Source organism: Heptranchias perlo, chromosome 13 (assembly GCF_035084215.1).
Source record: "Heptranchias perlo isolate sHepPer1 chromosome 13, sHepPer1.hap1, whole genome shotgun sequence".
NCBI classification, from domain to species: Eukaryota; Metazoa; Chordata; class Chondrichthyes; order Hexanchiformes; family Hexanchidae; genus Heptranchias; species Heptranchias perlo.
The window spans coordinates 4967748-4984295 of NC_090337.1; the positions used below are offsets into that span (position 1 = coordinate 4967748).

Here is a 16548-nt window from a genome sequence, read left to right on the forward strand (position 1 = left end):
GAACTCTGACAGGCGGATATGAGGCCTGCATTTAGACAAGTGGGTGCAAAGCCCACCATTTTTTTAAAACGGAAAACCTTTGTGTAAACCTTTTCATGTGAAAATCGCACTTCAAAACAATGGAATGCAGGCTGTGACATACACACGTGATAGAATCACAAAAACATAACACGACAACACAATGCCGGCACCAACAAGCAACAGCGCCTCAGAAAAGATCATCTGCACAGGAGCGACCCCAGTGGGACACTGAGACGGATCGAGACTGGTGCATATCGGGTCAAAGGTCCAATTTCATTCCCAACCTCCGTGCGTTTCAGTTAAACCTTTGGCAGATTCTGCAGTCATCCATCCGGGTTCAATCCACACACACACACACACCTCACACATTCACGTCTCAGTCCCGTTCAGGTGAGACGTTTTAGTGAGAACGCGAAGGGCAACGAAACGGTGCCGGACACAAGACGCACTGCGATAGAGAGGGGGAAGGAGGCGCATGCGGGAACTGAAAGGGTAGAGTTCGCGAGCAAGCTGGGATAATGCAGGCAAGCAGGTCACTAACATTGGCAGTGCGGTGAGGCGGGGAGGGGTTGGTGAGGCAGCCAGTATCAGTAGAATTTAAATGGTGTTAAAATTTAACCATTTGTGCTTTGAATTCTAAGATTAGTATTCAGTTATTGATCCAACGTGCTGAAGTTACAAGGCTGCATTTCCTGCGTTAATCAATAGTCGATACCTCGGTATAAATGCTGGACTAATCACACAAGGGTCGGCAGTTGTAGTTACGAGTTGACCATCTATTGCTCTCCGCGGGAATCTCTCTCCCCTTCTCCCCCCGTGATCAAGTGGACAAGGAGGGTGGAACTCATCACCCCACTGTGTTCGCTGACCTACATTGGCTCCTGGTGCTGCAACGCCTCGATTTTAAAATTCTCATCCTTGTCCCCTCGCCCCCCCTCCCTATCTCTGTAACCTCCTCCAGCCCTACAACCCTCCGAGATCTCTGAGCTCCTCCAATTTTGGACTCGTGCGCATCCCTGATTTTCATCGCTCCACCATTGGCGGCCGTGCCTTCAGCTGCCTGGGCCCTAAGCTCTGGAACTCTCTCCCTAAACCTCTCCCCCTCTCTCTCCTCCTTTAAGACGCTCCTTAAAACCTACCATTTTGACCAAACTTTTGGTCACCTGTCCTAATATCTCTGGTGGCTCGGTGTCAAATTTTGTTTGACAATCGCTCCTGTGAAGCGCCTTGGGACATTTTACTATGTTAAAGGCGCTATATAAATGCAGGTTGTTGTGTGGATCAGTTTCCCACTGGATAAACTTGGCGACTGATCGACAGAGCTTGTCCAAAGCTTTAGATGAAGTTAATAAGTGGAGGAGGAGGAGGAGGAGGAGATGGTCGCGAGAACTTTTAATTGCGGGCAGTGTTAGGAGAAGTTTCAGTCTCTCTTTCCTTCGAACAGAAACAGCTCTCTGTGACTGGGAATCAATTAATTGAGTTGTTCTTGGAAGAAAAGCCCCCCTGGAGACTGAGTTCTTGGCTCTGCAAACACAGTAGGCCTTCTGTTACAGAACAAAGGAGCCTTGTCAGAACTCAACTCAGTCTACTTGACAGTCAGACCATGTTGAAATGTCAGGATTCTCAACTGTGAACATAATACCAGACTGTTTGAAAACAGTGCAGGTTTGGAGCTGAGGGTTTATACCTATCAGAGAGACTGAACAGACTTGACTATTCCAATGCTCTCCTGTCCGGCCTACCATCTTCCGCCCTCCATAAACTTGAGCTCATCCAAAACTCTGCTGCCCGTATCCTAACTCGCACCAAGTCCTGTTCTCCCCTCACCCCCTGTGCTCGCTGACCTACATTGGCTCCCGGTCCAGCAACGCCTCGATTTTAAAATTCTCGTCCTTGTTTTCAAATCCCTCCATGGCCCTCGCCCCCTCCCTATCTCTGTAACCTCCTCCAGCCCTACAACCCTCCGAGATCTCTGCTCTCCTCCAATTCTGGCCTCTTGCGCATCCCCGATTTTAATCGTTCCACCATTGGCGGCCGTGCCTTCAGCTGCCTCGGCCCTAAGCTCTGGAATTCCCTCCCTAAACCCCTCCACCTCTCTCTCCTCCTTTAAGATGTTCCTTAAAACCTACCTCTTTGACCACCTGTCCTAATATCTCCTTATGTGGCTCAGTGTCAAATTTTGTCTGATAATCACTCCTGTGAAGCACCTTGGGGACGTTTTACTGCGTTAAAGGTTCTATATAAATGGAAGTTGTTGTTTTTTGCCAATTTAGTGGCTGAAGAGAATCTGTGAGCCAACTTTTGATTTCGCATCTGCAAGTTGGGAGAGTGAGCATCTCCAAGGACATCCCTATTTGCATTTCTGCAAATCAGAGGAAGAGGAGGAGGCGCAGTAACAGGGGTGGTCAGCTTTCGGATGAGACGTTAAACCGAGGCCCCGTCTGCCCTCTCAGGTGGATGTAAAAGATCCCACAGCAGCTGTTCGAAGAAGAGCAGGGGGAGTTCTCCTCAGTGTCCTGGGGCCAATATTTATCCCTCAACCAACATCACTAAAAGACAGATGATCTGGTCACTGTCACATCGCTGCTTGTGGGATCTTACTGTGCGCAAATTGGTGTTTCCCTAAGTTACAACAGTGACTACACTTCAAAAGTACTTCATTGGCTGTAAAGCGCTTTGGGACGTCCTGAGGTTGTGAAAGGCGCTATATAAATGCAAGTTCTTTCTTCCTTGTGTTTTGTACACCAGGCTCATCCCAGGGAAGCTGGACTGCACGGTGAATGTGAGAGAGGGGGAATTTCTGTGCAGGGTGGAATTGTTGGAAGTTTGATGATGGACGACACGTCTGGAATTTTTGCTTGATTCCCTTTGGGATTCGGGAACCGTTTCTACCGAACTTTCCCTCAGGAGATTAAACGGGTGGAGCTCAGGATAGTGCAGATTGTACAGGGTCTGTAGAATGAGATTCAATGGGTGAATGGGGAGATGGGTTATGGCTATTGAATGTGTGGGTTTGATGGGTAAATTGGCTTTTGTTGTTCTGTGCTTTCTTCAGTGATATATTCTGACCCTAAACCTAGAGAGAGTTTTTATGTTGGAGTGATGGAGTAGTGTCTATCTGTTATGTACCATCAAAGTTCACAAACTCAGAGAGGCTGTGTTTAGCACTGTACATATCTAAAATATCCACTGCAAAATGCAAAGTATCCAAGATAATGTATCAGCTGGTTTCAACTATAAAGTCTTAAAATGATTCGCAAACGTCCGTCTGAAAATGTTGATGAGATCTCTTATCTTCGAGACTGGATCTATCTGGGCTGATAACGGGCAAGTTTCCTGTAACAAACTACATGAATAATGTTATCTAAATGCTCATTGCACTGAACATTCTTGCAGAATTATGTTGAAAGAAACTACGTTGAGTCGTTGGAACGACTGGATGAAAATAGTTAACTTGCTGTGGTAGCTTGGCTCGGTAGGTAGCACTCTTGCGTCAGAGTGAGAAGGCTGTGGGTTTAAATCCCGCTCCAGGACTTAAGCACCTAAATTCGGCTAACACTCCAGCACAGTGCTAACGGAGAGTTGCATTGTTGCTGGACACTGTAGATTGGATGAAGGATTTTGCTCATAACAGTGTCCAGGAGATTAATCTTTAATTCCTGGAGACTCGGGGACAATCCTGGAGGGTTGGCAACCCTAATCCTGGGCCAATATCTATCCCTCAATCAACACCACCAAAAAACAATGTGTCTGGTCATTGATTCAAGATCCCACAAACAGCAATGTGATAATGACCAGATAATCTGTTTTTAGTGATGTTGGTTGAGGGATGAATATTGGCGCCAGGACATCGGGGAGAACTCCCCTGCTCTTCTTTGAAATAATGGCCGTGGGATCTTTCGCATCCACCTGAGAGCGCAGATGGGGCCTCAGTTTAATGTCTCATCCAAAAGATGGCACCATCCAACAGTGCAGCACTCCCTCAATACTGCACTGAGAGTGTCAGCCTGGATTTTATACTCAAGTGTCTGGAGTGGGGTTTGAACCCACAACCTTCTAACCCAGTAGGCAAGAGTGCTACCCGCTGAGCCACGGCTCTGTAGTCCGACGAGTCATCGCGACGGTCTCCCTACAAGCAAATCATCCGTCTCATTCTGACAACTGGACAGCCAGAGACAGGTCCCCCTCCTCACCCCGACACACCAAGGCTGAAGCCCCCAAGCTGCCTCCCCATCGGAGTAAGAGCGGAGAGTTTCTGGTTTGACCAGCTCCCATTGCTAAAGCCCAACGCAAGACCAAAGGGAGAAACGAAAAAGCGTGCTCTGAAATCTCAACTCACCGTTGTCAGATCGAGAGAGCCCAGGGCTGGCGGCCTGAGCTTTCTGGTGATGTAACCTCTTCAAATTATCTCTGATTAAGTTGTGCTGGCTGCTGCAAGTGTCAAACCAACCTGCAGAGAGTCACAGGGCAGCATGGCTGGGGCTGTGTGCACACAATGTACAATCCCCCAGACTGACGGAGAGGAAAAAAAAAACCCAGCAACACCCTTTGCATCGTGAGGAGAGTCTCGGTACAAAATGAAAACAGCTTCTCCACAACCTGGCACAGCTCCCAGACAGTAAGTCAAGATCTTAGTGAAATCACAATGTTTCAATGTACAATCTTGTTCTCAAGACTGCATAAATACAGTGCTGATCTGCAGAGTTAGCCACAAGGATTTCAGCATCACAGGTTTGAGAACATGGTGCTTCTCGTTGGCCTTTGTTAGGTGTCGTCTGTAGCTCAGTAAGTAGCACTCTTACCTCAGAGATAGACAGTTATGGGTTCAAAACCCCACTCCAGAGACATGAACTCATAATCTAGGCTGATGCTCCACATCTGCCAGTACTGAGGGAGTGCTGCACTGTTGGAGGTGCTGTCTCTCAGATGAGATATTAAACCCAAGACCATATCTGCTCTCTCAAGGTGGATGTAAAAGATCCCCCACAGCCACTATTTCAAAGAAGAGCAGGGGGGAGTTCTCAACTGAGTCTTTGGACTCATAATGGAAATGAAAGTTTGGGTTGAGGTGTAAAACAGGTTTCTGATTCCCTGCCACCCACCCAAAGATCAATTTCAAACCCACCCATCCTGGGTCTTCCTTAGCACCAGCAATCCCTGGTCAAAAGGAGTGAGCACAAAGCTGGCTCCTGGGTCCACATCAGTGGCATTGAGAAAGCATGACCCAGTTGTGAGTATTCACCATCTCCTGAGTCCTGCCTGTCGCCACAGACAAACATCCAGGTGGAGATCACAGAACTGCTCTCTGGGTAACTCCTGCTGAGTGAAAACGATGGAGTGGGAACCAGATCAGATTAAAGCTGCTTTCATTTTGGACTCTCATGCATCCCACCCTCTGAAAGCAAGCTTCTTCCGTTCCAAAGGCGGGGCGTAGTCAGTGCAGTTTAACCTTCCGATCGATATTTTATAAAGATTTGACAAAACCAGAAGAACTCTCAGAAATACCTTTCAGAACTTCGACAAGACACAGGCCTGGAATAGAACCTGGAATAGAACATGTTCGAGGAATGTAAACACCCATCACCCATATCGCGGTGTGAACGTGAGGCCTCCGCCCAGCTTCTCCCCCTCCGCCACGGCACAATCCACCTCTCCACGTCCCCTGCGTTCGAGAGTGGGGAGCAAGGGAAGGGCTGGAATGGGAAGAGCTTAGGGCCAATTTTCTGGGTGCAGAGCAGAGGAAAGCAGGGGGCAGAGACCCAATGCACGGGTTCTCCACCCACTTGCCGGTGTCTTGGCTCTCTTGAAGCTTCACCCCTCCCCCCACCCCCCCACCCCCCCACCCAGTATGAATGTTTGAGTCCCTGGGGCAGGGGGCAAATATTCAAAGGCCATGCAAATGAGGCGGGAGTGACGTCACTGCGCCTAATTTTCCTGGGTCTTCAATTAGTGAAGGGCCGAACGGTGCAGAGACCACAATTAGCTTGAAGAGGGTGCAGAGGAGATTTACTAGAATGGTACCTGGGAGGAGGAACTTCAGTTATGTGGAGAGACTGGAGAAGCTGGGGTTGTTCTCCTTAGAGCAGAGAAGGTTAAGGGGTGATTTAATAGAGGTGTTCAAAATTATGAAGGGTTTTGACAGAGTAAATAAGGAGAAACTGTTTCCATTTGCAGGAGGGTCGGTAACCAGATTTAAGATAATTTGCAAAAGAACCAGCGGGGAGATGAGGAGAACTTAGTTACTCAGCGAGTTGTTACAATCTGGAATGCGCTGCCTGAAAGGGCGGTGGAAGCAGATTCAATAATAACTTTCAAAAGGGAATTGGATAAATACTCGAAGGGGGAGGAATTTGCAGGGCTATGGGGGAAAGAGCAGGGAGAGTGGGACGGATTGGATAGCTCTTTCAAAGAGCCGGCACAGGCACGATGGGCCGAATGACCTTTTCCCGTGCTGTACCATTCTGTGGTTCTAGTCCTTGTGCCCAACGCCTTGAGATTGGAGGATCTGAGAGAAACCAGCAGCAGGAGGACCATTCCTTCTAGGTGCACCGTAGGATCTTCAGAGTTGGAGACCTCTTGGCTGCAGATTTTAGATAGTGGTGCAGACGAACGAAGAGCCAGTTTCCAAATGCTTTCTTTTGTTGATTGTCTATCTAAGCAGCCAGTTTAAGTATCAACAATCCGGATCTACCAGGGAGTGGGACTTTCCTACTTTACTGGACTCTTGATTACTGGCGAGTCAGCTTGCTCTATAAACGATTCTGTGGAACACACAATAAGTGCTTACTTCTCCACTAGTAGATACTATAATATGGCTGCTTGCACTAGGTGCGAGTGTACAAACATGGACACGTCACTCAAGATGGGTTTGTAGCGATGAGGACACTTCAGGCCACTTCTTCCACAACACTGACCCACTGTTACACCATCGTTGCAGAAGAATGGGGCCCTTCCCCAATAATTTGGCCATTTCCTCTTAAAAGGGAACAGACAAGCGGCAAAAGAACCAGAGGGGAAAGATGAGGAGATATTGTTTTTACGCAGCGAGTTGTTCTGATCTGGAATGTGCTGCCTGAAAGGGCGGTGGAAACAGATTCAATAATAACTTTCAAAAGGGGCTCGACTTAGAGTGAGCCAAGTGCTACGGAAGTGGAAAAAAAGGGCAGGTTACTTAAAAAAGAGGGGGTGAATTTAATAATGAGGTGACGTTGCAGGATGAGAGGACTTAGCTGCGAATTAGAAGGGGATATAAACCAAACCCCTGGGGAGATAAACCCTCAGCACCAGATGAAATCTTAGCAGGAGATGAACCTTAGCCACTCAATCGATTGATTGTTGGTGAGCTGATATGTTTTTTGGTTGTATTGCTGTTGTGTATGCAAACTGTTCTGTTATTGCCTGCCTCTTGTTGAACTTAGCCACCTGAAGTAAGATTTACGTATTTGGAGAAATCTGATGCTAAATGAACAATTAATTCTTGAGACTAATCTATTTATTGGTGTGGTTAACTGTACTCGAGCTGAAGGCAAGAATGCCCTCTCCCTGGCTAGTGAACCGTAGTCTGCTTCACCAGGGATAGCGGTCAGGAGGGAGATACTTGAGATAGAGGGTCTCAGGTCCCGACCACATCCAGTGTAACAATAGCAGCTGGGAGGCCCCGCAGCCTGTAGGCTTTGCCACTGCTGTAGGCCTCTCAGGTCTAGGAACTGGGCCGACATTCCCCAAACACATGTCATGTCGGATTCTTACACCCGGTGGAGAGTGACGACCTTCACCCCAACTCTCTCCGTCTTGCCCAACTCTGCGGGTCAACCGCAGAAGGTGATGGTTGTCCAAGAGATGGTAGTTTGGTATTTTTGAAGCCTCTCTGTCACTCTCTTATGTTTTGAGGTAATAAGACAGCGAATGTTTTAGGAAAATCTGTGCTACCTCCCACCCCCCTCACTACACCACCCACCGTCCCCCAAACCCTGGTCACTCCTCACACCAAACACTGTCCAAAGAGGAACAACTCACAACAATCGACCATCATCTAACAGCTGGTGAATTGGTTAATTAGCGACAATCATTTGGCTTCATTAAATTTACATGCAGGCGATTTCAATAAGTCATGCAGTTTAATGCTCAGCATTACGTCACTCGATAATGATGCTCACATGCCTGATCAGAACCTCCCAAACCTGTGACCTCAACCATCTAGAAGGACAAGGGCAGCAGGTGCTTGGGAACAACACCACCCCAAGTCCCCTCCAAGTCACACACCGTCCCGACTTGGAAATATATCGGCCGTTCCTTCATCGTCGCTGGGTCAAAATCCTGGAACTCCCTTCCTAACAGCACTGTGGGAGAACCTTCACCACACGGACTGCAGCGGTTCAAGAAGAAGCCCCACCACCACCTTCTCCAGGGGCAACTAGGGATGGGCAATAAATGCCGGCCTGGCCAGCGACGCCCGCATCCCGAGAATGAATTTTTAAAAAAGGGTAACCGCCGCCCCCCCAGTCTGAATCACATACCATGGTCTGCACTGTCAATGCTGCTCACACTGTCGCTGTGCTCCAGGTTCTGTCTCTGCAGCTGCTTGACCAGACTGAAGACCGGGAAGGCCTTCTTACACTTGCCTACACCCCTCATCCTGGACGAGTCCACCGTGTCCTCCTCCACACTCCGTTCGAACGAGACCTTCACTCCGTTCCGCTGGGCATCCCAATCGGCCGCTCCACCCTCGCTGGGCACGGAACCCGACTGAAAAGGAAAACGATGAATTGTGTGAATTGCCGGCGGAATTAAATAGGGGGGCCGGAGTGGGGGGGGGATGGGAGAGGTCTCCGGGGGCAATGTCACTGTGACAAAGGCATTTTGGCGCCAACCAGATCCTTTCTGTGGACATTTTAGGTAACGTAGAATTGGGGGAACGGTTTTATTTTTGGTCTCCAATTCTTCCCCCTCTTTTCCTGCGGGCGCTGACTCACACTGGGATAGGGTTCCACGGGCGCTGACTCACACTGGGATAGGGTTCCACGGGCACTGACTCACACTGGGATAGGGTTCCACGGGCACTCACTCACACTGGGATAGGGTTCCACGGGCACTGGCTCACACTGGGATAGGGTTCCACGGGCACTGGCTCACACTGGGATAGGGTTCCACGGGCACTGACTCACACTGGGATAGGGTTCCACGGGCACTGACTCACACTGGGATAGGGTTCCACGGGCATTGGCTCACACTGGGATAGGGTTCCACGGGCACTGACTCACACTGGGATAGGGTTCCACGGGCCCTGACTCACACTGGGATAGGGTTCCACGGGCCCTGACTCACACTGGGATAGGGTTCCACGGGCACTGACTCTCACTGGGATAGGGTTCACGGGCGCTGACTCACACTGGGATAGGGTTCCACGGGCACTGACTCACACTGGGATAGGGTTCCACGGGCGCTGACTCACACTGGGATAGGGTTCCACGGGCACTGACTCACACTGGGATAAGGTTCCACGGGCACTGACTCACACTGCGATAGGGTTCCACGGGCACTCACTCACACTGGGATAGGGTTCCACGGGCACTGATTCACACTGCGATAGGGTTCCACGGGCACTGACTCACACTGCGATAGGGTTCCACGGGCACTGACTCACACTGGGATAGGGTTCCACGGGCACTGACTCACACTGCGATAGGGTTCCACGGGCACTGACTCACACTGGGATAAGGTTCCACGGGCACTGACTCACACTGGGATAGGGTTCCACGGGCACTGGCTCACACTGGGATAGGGTTCCACGGGCACTCAATCACACTGGGATAGGGTTCCACGGGCCCTGACTCACACTGCGATAGGGTTCCACGGGCCCTGACTCACACTGGTATAGGGTTCCACGGGCACTGACTCACACTGGGATAGGGTTCCACGGGCCCTGACTCACACTGGGATAGGGTTCCACGGGCACTGACTCACACTGGGATAGAGTTCCACGGGCACTGACTCACACTGGGATAGGGTTCACGGGCGCTGACTCACACTGGGATAGAGTTCCATGGGCACTGACTCACACTGGGATAGGGTTCCACGGGCGCTGACTCACACTGGGATAGGGTTCCACGGGCACTGACTCACACTGGGATAAGGTTCCACGGGCACTGACTCACACTGGGATAGGGTTCCACGGGCACTGACTCACACTGCGATAGGGTTCCACGGGCACTGACTCACACTGGGATAAGGTTCCACGGGCACTGACTCACACTGGGATAGGGTTCCACGGGCACTGGCTCACACTGGGATAGGGTTCCACGGGCACTCACTCACACTGGGATAGGGTTCCATGGGCACTCACTCACACTGGGATAGGGTTCCACGGGCACTCACTCACACTGGGATAGGGTTCCACGGGCACTGGCTCACACTGGGATAGGGTTCCACGGGCACTCACTCACACTGGGATAGGGTTCCACGGGCGCTGACTCACACTGGGATAGGGTTCCACGGGCACTCACTCACACTGGGATAGGGTTCCACAGGCACTGACTCACACTGGGATAGGGTTCCACGGGCACTCACTCACACTGGGATAGGGTTCCACGGGCACTCACTCACACTGGGATAGGGTTCCACGGGCACTCACTCACACTGTGATAGGGTTCCACGGGCACTCACTCACACTGGGATAGGGTTCCACGGGCACTGACTCACACTGCGATAGGGTTCCACGGGCGCTCACTCACACTGGGATAGGGTTCCACGGGCACTGACTCACACTGCGATAGAGTTCCACGGGCACTGACTCACACTGGGATAGGGTTCCACGGGCACTCACTCACACTGGGATAGAGTTCCACGGGCACTCACTCACACTGGGATAGGGTTCCACGGGCACTGACTCACACTGGGATAGAGTTCCACGGGCACTGACTCACACTGGGATAGAGTTCCACGGGCACTCACTCACACTGGGATAGGGTTCCACGGGCACTGACTCACACTGCGATAGGGTTCCACGGGCACTGACTCACACTGGGATAGGGTTCCACGGGCACTGACTCACACTGGGATTGGGTTCCACGGGCACTGACTCACACTGGGATAGGGTTCCACGGGCACTGACTCACACTGGGATAGAGTTCCACGGGCACTGACTCACACTGGGATAGGGTTCCACGGGCCCTGACTCACACTGGGATAGGGTTCCACGGGCACTGACTCAACAACAACAACAACAACTTGCATTTATATATGAAAACACTTTTAAAATCGAGGCGTTCCCAGACCGGGAGCCAATGTAGGCCAGTGAGCACTGGGGTGATGGGAGCACGGGTCTCGGAGCGAGTTAGGATACAGCCAGAAGTGTTCTGGATGATCTCAAGTTTATGGAGGGAGGCCGGCCGGGAATCCATTGGAATAGTCGAGTCTGGAGGTTACAAAGGCACAGTTGAGGGTTTCAGCAGCAGATGAGTTGAGGGAGGGGCGGAGACGGGTGATGTTTACGGGGGTGGATGTAGGCGGTCTTGGTGATGGAGACGATATGGGGTCGGAAGCTCATCTCAGGGTCAAAAAGGACGCCAAGGTGGCAAACGATGTGGTTCAGCCTCAGACAGTGGCGAGGGAGAGGGATGGAGTCGGTGGCTGAGGAACGGAGTTTGTGGTGGGACCGAAGACAATGGCTTTGGTCTTCCCAATATTTAGTTGGAGGAAATTTTTGCCCATCCAATACTGGATTCGGACAAGCAGTGTGACAAATGAGAGACAGTGGAGGGGTCATAGAATCATAGAAGGTTACAGCACGGAAGGAGGCCATTCAGCCCATCGAGTCCATGCCGGCTCTATGCACGAGCAATCCAGCTAGTCCCACTGCCCTGCCCTATCCCCGTAGCCCTGCACATTTTTTCATTTCGAGTACTTACCCAGTTCCTTTTGGATTCCCTTTCATGTCGGCCGCCAGTCTATTCTCATACTCTCTCTTTGCTCCTCTTATTTCCTTTTTCACTTCCCCTCTGAACTTTCTATATGCTGTCTAGGTCGTGGGAGGTGGTGGTGAGGTACAGCTGGGTATTGTGGATGTGGACCTGACATTGTGTTTTCGGGTGATGTTGCCGAGGGGCAGCATGTAGATGAGAAATAGGAGGGAGCCAGGGATAGATCCTTGGGGGGACTCCAGAGGTAACGGTGCGGGAGTGGGAAGTGGAACCATTGCAGGTGATTCTCTGGCTACGACTGGATAGATAAGAATGGAACCAGGCGAGGGCAGTCCCGTCCAGCTGGACAATGGAGGAGAGGCGTTGGAGGAAGATGGTGTGGTCAATTGTGTCAAAGGCTGCAGACAGGTGGAGAAGGATGAGGAGGGATAGTTTACCATCGTCACAGTCACATAGGATGTCATTTGTGACTTTGATTAGGGCTGTTTCAGTACTGTGGCAGGGGGGGATACCTGATTGGAGCGATTCAAACATGGAGTTGCGGATAAAATGGGCGCGGATTTGGGAGGCGACAACACGTTCTACGTTCAAGGACTTTGGAGAGGACAGAGAGATCAAGGTTGGGTTCTACGGGTACTGACTCACACTTGGATCGGGTTCTACGGGTGGCAGCAGGGCCTCTGATATCTCCCCCAAGTGTCTGTTCTTCACCTGTATGAACTTAGACACTGAGTCCAATCCTATCTTCATCCGGCCACGGACACATGCACAAATACAACACGCGCACACACACTCAAGCACACGCACTCACACACGCACTTAAAGGCATACACACACGTGCACACCCATGCATGTGCACAAACACCGCACGTGCACAGACATGGACATTAACACACGTGCACACACACGTGCACATTCACACAAGTGCACACTGACACGCACATGCACGAACGCGCATGTACACACTCATCACAGGCCAGGGATGGAGCCTGGGACTTTCCTGCTCAGGATGGCCTGAGCTACAACACCGGTTGAAAGAAATAAAGATCAGCGCTGTCCTTACCGTTGGGTTTGGCGGCGAGATGGACGGTGCCCGCGTGTTCCGCGTCACGCTGCCCACGTCGGTCAGTCGATGCTCGTGGTCGTCCCACCTCCCATACGCCAAGTCAATACCCCCAACAAACGCCACCGACTGGTCAATAACCACCAGCTTCTCATGATGTGCCCACAGGTACACAGAGGATGAGACGTGGTCTGGGTGCCTCATCACCTGAGCAAGAGGACAGAAGAGAAAAGAGAAACAGGTCATCAGGCGTTCAGATATCTGATTGGCACGACCTTTCTTTTGCCCACGGGCCTGGTGTGGGGACCCAGGGTTCGTGCTCCTGGAAGAGTTTCACCCACAGGAGCTCGGAAGGGGGACCCCTTACCCCCACCCCCAGGGATTTCCCGTCTGTTAATCTGCATTCCCGATTATCCATTACTGGATGGGAATTCCCGCGAGGCCCAGAGCTCTCCCCGCTCCCAAATTCGCGACAAGCACTCCTGGTTCATGAAGCTCCGTCCCAGGCCTGCAGGCAAGGAGCAAAAAACCCAGGGATAAAAACTCAATTATGGGGAGTGAGGGCAAATTCAACAACAACTCGCATTTATATAGCGCCTTTAACGTAGTAAAACGTCCCAAGGCGCTTCACAGGAGCGATTATCAAACAAAATTTGACACCGAGCCACATAAGGAGATATTAGGACAGGTGACCAAAAGCTTGGTCAAAGAGGTAGGTTTTAAGGAGTGTCTTAAAGGAGGAGAGAGAGAGGCGGAGAGGTTTAGGGAGGGAATTCCAGACCTAGGCAGCTGAAGGCACGGCCGCCAATGGTGGAGTGATGGAAATCGGGGATGCGCAAGGGGCCAGATTTGGAGGAGCGCAGAGATTTCAGGGAGTTGTAGGGCTGGAGGAGGTTACAGAGATAGGGAGGGGCAGGGCCTTGGAGGGATTTGAACACAAGGATGAGAATTTTAAAATCGAGGCATTGCCTGACCGGGAGCCAGTGTAGGTCAGTGAGCACAGGGGGTGATGGGTGAACGGGACTTGGTGTGAGTTAGGATACGGGCAGCAGAGTTTTGGATGAGCTCAAGTTTATGGATGGTGGAAGATGGGAGGCTGGCCAGGAGAGCATTGGAATAATTGAGTCTGGAGATGACAAAGGCACGGATGAAGGCTTCAGCAGTAGATGTGTGGAGGCAGGGGCGGAGACAGGTGATGTTACGGAGGTGGAAGTAGGCGCTCTCAGGAGGCAGCCACACTTGAAGGGAGGGCAGTCCGGAGAATCGACACTGTAGCCCTTTTCTGACCGGCATTCCTTTTGAGCACAGCTTCCCGTGGAGAGTGTGGGATCGCTGAATTCCCCTTGAGAAACAATTTTCACGGCTCCTCGTGATATTGTAAAAAGGATATAGAGGCACTGGAGAAGGTGCAAAAACTATTTACTAGGATAATACCAGAACTGAGAGGTTATACCAATCAGGAAAAATTGAACAGGCTGGGGTTCTTTTCTCTGGAAAAGAGAAGACTGAGGGGTGACCTGATAGAGGTCTTTAAGATTATGAAAGGGTTTGATAGGGTAGACGTAGAGAAGATGCTTCCACTTGTGGGGGAGTCCAAAACTCGGGGCCATAAATATAAGATAGTCACCGATAAATCCAATAGGGAATTCAGGAGAAACTTCTTTGCCCAGAGAGTGGTGAGAATGTGGAACTCGCTGCCACAAGGAGTAGTTGAGGTGAATAACATAGATGCGTTTAAGGGGAAGCTCGATAAACACATGAGGGAGAAAGGAATAGAAGGATATGCTGATAGGGTGAGATGAAGCAGGGAGGGAGGAGGCTCGTGTGGAGCATAAACACCGGGATAGACCAGTTGGGCCGAATGGCCTGTTTCCATGCTGCACATTCTATGTAATTCTTTGTGTCTCCCATTTACAAGAATCCATTGATTGTTTTACAAACCAAGGCATGGCCGATCTTGCTCGTGCCTTAATTTGTTAGTGGAAGGCAACGTACCTTAATATTGGGATGAAGGTGCATCAGTGTACGCTTGCTGTATTCGCTGTTGATACCAAGGGCAAGCTCCACCTCCTTGTAGAGAATCACAAATATCTTCACCCCTTGTTGCTGCCGTGACAAGAAGGAAGGAAAACAGATTTAAACCGGCCTCACTTCACTTCTTGCAAAACATCACAAGATATAAATGATGTGGAGATGCCGGTGATGGACTGGGGTTGACAATTGTAAACAATTTTACAACACCAAGTTATAGTCCAGCAATTTTATTTTAAATTCACAAGCTTTCGGAGATTTTCTCCGAAAGCTTGTGAATTGCCTGAGGAAGGAGAAAATCTCCGAAAGCTTGTGAATTTAAAATAAAATTGCTGGACTATAACTTGGTGTTGTAAAATTGTTTACAAAGATATAAATGGAGGAGGAAGGTCGTTGGGACACAGGAAGAGAAAGCCCCTCGAGCCTGTCCCTCCATTCAGTCAGATCGTGACTGACCTGCCCCTCAACCCCATTTACCCTCCTTTGCTCCATATCCCTCGATACCCTTACCCAACAAAAATCTATCAATCTCAGTCTCGAAAGCTCCAATTGACCCCCAGTATCCGCAGCCTTTTGGGGGGAGAGAGTTCCAGATTTCCACTCCCCTTTGTGTGAAGAAGTGCTAAAGATGATGGGCACTGAAGGGTGTAAAAGAGCAGGGGAGTTCTCCTGGTGTCCTGGGCCAATATTTATCCCTCAACGGGGTAATTATGACTTTAGACAATCGTGTGAATTCTTCGATATCGGTTAAACACCTCTCCCGATTTTTGTTTCCATTGAGTTCGTCAGGAGAGATGTTTAACGGGTGGTGGAGCTGATATCGCCCATTTTAAACTATGGCCTAAAGTCAAAATCATCCCCCATTATCTGTCTGTTTATCTCATCGCTGTTTGTGGGATCTTGCTGTGCACAAATTGTCTGCCGCGTTTCCTACATTACAACAGTGACTACACTTCAAAAAGCACTTCATTGGCTGTAAAGCGCTTTGGGACGCCCTGAGGTCATGAAAGACGCAATATAAATGTGGAGTATAAACACCGGCACGGACCCGTTGGGCCAAATGGCCTGTTTCTGTGCTGTACATTCTATGTAATTCTTTCTATTTTCCTTCATTAAAGCATCAACAGCATTGGGCATTAGGAACCCTATTGTATTCCAGCACCCGGTCTTGCTAGGGAGACAAGGAGGTGGAAAGGTTAACATTTAAAGAGATGCTTTGACCAAGGCAATCGAATGGCTTTTAAAAATTATAATTTATTTTCAGCCGGTACCATTGGACACTCCGTGCTCTGGCAAGGCACCGAATCCGAACCCCTCCCCTCCCACGCCAATCCCCCACCCCCCCCCACAAACTCCCCACCCCCCCAAAGCTCAGGTGTGCGGCCCAACAGAAAGAAAAGAAAAGGTTTCCATTTATGTCACAATTATCAATTTTTGAAGTGTGGCCACTCTTATAATGTAGGAAACACGACAGCCAATTAGCGCAAAGCAAGGCCCCACAAACAGCAATGAGAT

General features: G+C 50.3%; 1 protein-coding gene across 3 annotated transcripts in view; it reads right to left on the reverse strand.

Moving 5' to 3' along the window:
• Positions 1–16548, reverse strand: part of LOC137331231 (phospholipase D1-like) — a 154750-nt gene that overhangs the window by 56623 nt on the left and 81579 nt on the right. For 2 of the 3 annotated variants that reach the window (XM_067994874.1, XM_067994873.1), the window contains exons 13-16: positions 14998–15108; positions 13003–13209; positions 8538–8766; positions 4361–4471 (exon numbers count right to left, since the gene is read on the reverse strand). In XM_067994874.1, coding sequence (XP_067850975.1) covers positions 4361–4471; positions 8538–8766; positions 13003–13209; positions 14998–15108 — 658 coding nt within the window. The remainder of the gene's footprint in view (positions 1–4360; positions 4472–8537; positions 8767–13002; positions 13210–14997; positions 15109–16548) is intronic. The other variant, XM_067994875.1, reaches the window with a different exon arrangement.